The sequence below is a fragment of the Vitis riparia genome, chromosome 18 (assembly GCF_004353265.1).
Source record: "Vitis riparia cultivar Riparia Gloire de Montpellier isolate 1030 chromosome 18, EGFV_Vit.rip_1.0, whole genome shotgun sequence".
In the NCBI taxonomy this organism is placed as follows: Eukaryota; Viridiplantae; Streptophyta; class Magnoliopsida; order Vitales; family Vitaceae; genus Vitis; species Vitis riparia.
In genome coordinates this window covers 32,129,937-32,133,587 of record NC_048448.1, presented here as the reverse complement: position 1 = coordinate 32,133,587, position 3,651 = coordinate 32,129,937, and the positions used below count along the sequence as shown (strand labels likewise).

At 37.3% G+C, this 3,651-nt stretch overlaps 1 protein-coding gene across 1 annotated transcript; it reads left to right on the top strand.

The window, feature by feature from the left end:
- The first annotated feature begins 1,427 nt into the window (after positions 1–1,427).
- Positions 1,428–3,012, top strand: LOC117906173 (UDP-glycosyltransferase 88F5-like). Its single transcript, XM_034819133.1, has one exon. It carries the CDS (start codon positions 1,495–1,497, stop codon positions 2,944–2,946), a length of 1,452 nt encoding a protein of 483 aa, XP_034675024.1. The 5' UTR covers positions 1,428–1,494; the 3' UTR covers positions 2,947–3,012.
- Positions 3,013–3,651: the final 639 nt, after the last annotated feature.

The window sequence follows — 3,651 nt, the reverse complement described above, 5'->3', positions numbered from 1 at the left end:
GAACCTTGTCATTGTCATATACTGCGGTTCACTTCTATAATCATTTGAGGGTTATTTTTTGGCTTAAACATGAAGCTGAGGATAATCTATAAGGAGTTGAAAAAGCAAATTCAAAAAGGGGGACTACTTTCTCCCTCCTTGGGTTCTCTCCCTCAATCCTAAGGTATTACACTTGGACTACATGTAGTTGGTGGAAAACAATAAGTTAAGATATTTTTATTCCTATGACGTCATATTCCATTAAATAACAAATACATATTCTAAAATATCATTTTTACTGAAATATAATATTTTTTATATTATATCCAATATAAATGAAATCGTATATCTAATAAATTATATTATATTATATTATATTTATACTTAATTTACAAAATAAATAAAAGAAAAATAAAATAGAACATATATTATTTTTTTAATATTCGATATTCATTTAAATAAAATTTTTATTACATTTCAATATTAAAAAAAATACATCTATTTAAAATAGGAAATTTTTCTTAGCTTTAAATAGATTCATTATTAAATATTTAAAATTTATAATTAAAATTTTTTATACTTTTCTATTTAATATATAAAAATTTAATTTTTTTTTAATCAAAATTAGAAATTAAACAAAAATAAATAAAAAATAAAAACCTTCCATCTAATTGGAAAATAATCAAACTCTGCAAGTCCAAAAGCTGAAAGGAAGAAAGAGGAAAGAAAGGAAAAGAAAAAAGTCACAATATACACATGAAGAAAAACCTATCCTTTTCAGGTCATCATGTGCCAGAAAATTCAACCTGAAATGAAGAAAATGAATCCAATTTATTTTTTTTTATAATTAATCTCCCTAAATATTAACTTTAGAGCTTGAATTCATGCTAAAGTTAAGTAAAGTACTGTTGAAATTTTGACAAGTATTCATAATGGACAAAACCAATGAAAGAGATAATTTCAGAGGTAATTGACTTCATCTTAGGAATTAATCAACTTTTTATATTTTAGGAATAAATATATTCCAGTAACTTCGTCTTCCTTCTACTCAATGGCCTTTGTTTATAAACGTACTAATCAAATATGAACAAATTTTTAAAAGTTAAAACACATCACCATTGTTTTTTAGTAGATTAAATTATCAAAATTATAATTCTTTAGTTTAATAAAATTTGGGCTCGATAATTTACCCAGGTATATATTCAAAAGGTGGTAGTTGACAAAATTTAACTAGTTACAGAAGTTAGGATTGCAAATAACATCCCATCTTCTGATCTTAATGTTGCATCTTCGGAAGGAAAAGATGCTTTAAGGCTTTGGTAAATGGGTTGTTCAGGAGTAATTTAATGGAGCAGTTGACAGGCAACGCGTGCCCGTGAGAACCAAATGTGGGCACGTCTCTTGGTGTAGGATATTGGTTGAATAATGTGAGTTTCTGACCGAGCATTATCATTGAGGTGATACAAAGTTGTCGTTCTGAGTTTGTCCAATCCAGAGATCCAACAATAAACAACAATGGAGGATGCAATAGTCCTGTATCCAGCTCCAGGCATCGGTCATGTGGTGTCCATGATAGAGCTAGGCAAGCTCATCCTTCGTCGTTACTCCCACAGATTCTCCATCACCATTCTCCTCGCCCCCGGCCCTTTTGACACTCCGGCCACCACCTCTTTCATTGACCACATCTCCCAAACCAATCCCTCCATCTCTTTCCACCGCTTTCCCTATCTCTCGGTTGACACCTCTTCTTCCACTCGCAGTCACTTCGCTGTCTTGTTTGAGTTCATCCGTCTCAGTGCCTCTAATGTCCTCCATTCCCTCCAGCAACTCTCCAGAGCTTCCACCATTCGGGCATTCATCATCGACTACTTTTGCGCTTCAGCTCTTCCTGCGGGTCGTGGCCTTGGAATTCCCACTTACTACTTCCTCACCTCCGGTGCTGCTTCTGTTGCTGCCGTCCTCTACTTTCCGACAATTCACAAACAGACTGAGAGCAGCAATAAGAGCTTCAAGGACATGCCCACTACCTTTATACACTTTCCTGGGTTGCCTCCGCTACAAGCCACCCGAATGCCTCAACCATTGCTCAACCGAGACGACCCCGCCTATGATGATATGCTATACTTCTCAGAGCTTTTGCCCAAATCCGATGGACTTGTGATAAATACATTCGATGACCTTGAGCCGATAGCCCTTAAGACAATCAGAGAGGGGACATGTGTTCCCAATGGGCCAACTCCGTCAGTTTACTGCATCGGCCCTTTGATTGCTGATACTGGTGAAGATGAAAGCAATATTGCTGGTAATAAAGCTCGTCATGGTTGCTTGTCCTGGCTTGACACACAGCCAAGTCAGAGTGTTGTCTTCTTGTGCTTCGGGAGCAACGGAACGTTCTCTCCCGCTCAGATGAAGGAGATAGCTAATGGACTGGAAAGAAGTGGCAAGAGATTCTTGTGGGTGGTGAAGAACCCACCATCCACCGACAAAAGCAAGCCGATTGCAGTGACGGCCGATGTTGATTTGAATGTTCTAATGCCAGAGGGGTTCCTGGAAAGAACCAAGGACAGGGGAATGGTGGTGAAGTCATGGGCGCCGCAGGTGGCCGTGCTGAATCACCCATCGGTGGGAGGATTTGTAGCCCATTGCGGGTGGAACTCAGTGTTGGAGGCAGTGATTGCAGGGGTGCCAATGGTGGCCTGGCCTCTATATGCTGAGCAGCATCTGAATAAGGCAGCTCTGGTGGAGGTTATGAAGATGGCTATTGGAGTGGAGCTGAGGGATGAGGATATGTTTGTGAGTGGAGCTGAGGTGGAGAGGAGAGTGAGGGAATTGATGGAGTGTGAGGAGGGGAGGGAGCTGAGAGAAAGAAGCAGGAAGATGAGAGAGATGGCTTTGGCAGCTTGGAAAGATGGGGGTTCATCCACCACTGCCCTCGCCAAATTGGCTGATGTCTGGAATCAAGATTGATTGGAATGCATCTGAATATTTCTCCTACATGAATAATGAATCTAGCTTGTTTTATGTTTCTAATCAGCACAAACCCATGTTTGAATCTTAGTTTCTTCCTCTTGATGTATTGTAAAGCAGTGGGCAAGAGATATTGTAGATCTCATCATCAAGAAAAGTAAGTTAAAGACTCAAAGCACAAACACTTCAAAAATTAATGGTTGATTATGAATGGGCAAAGGAGAAGATCATAGGATAACTCATCATCAACAAAACTAATTAATTTGGGTTCTCAAATATTATCAAGATTCCAAGACCCGACATTTCTACACAATTAGTAGTTGATAATGGATGAGCAAATGATGGTTTGATATAGGATTGATAATAATAAAAAAATGGGCAAGTAAGGTCTTCCAAGGATATTATAAGGACTTTGGTATGTGTGATGGGCAAAGGATAATCACAATTATTTCTTTATCAACTTTGTATAAAGACTTTATTTGTTGTTGATAAGAACAATTGACTTTATTCCAATATATCTAGCATTTGTTTTCTCTTTATTTGCAATGATACGTATCCTTGTTGAGTAGTGAGGAAAAGGAATGTTTATGGGCTGTTTAAAGTTTGGAAGTGTTTAAATGGATTAGTGGTGGGTTAATAATTTGTTTTTTCTATTTAATCTTAGCGGGGTTTTAATATTATTCTATCATGTCCATTTATATATAC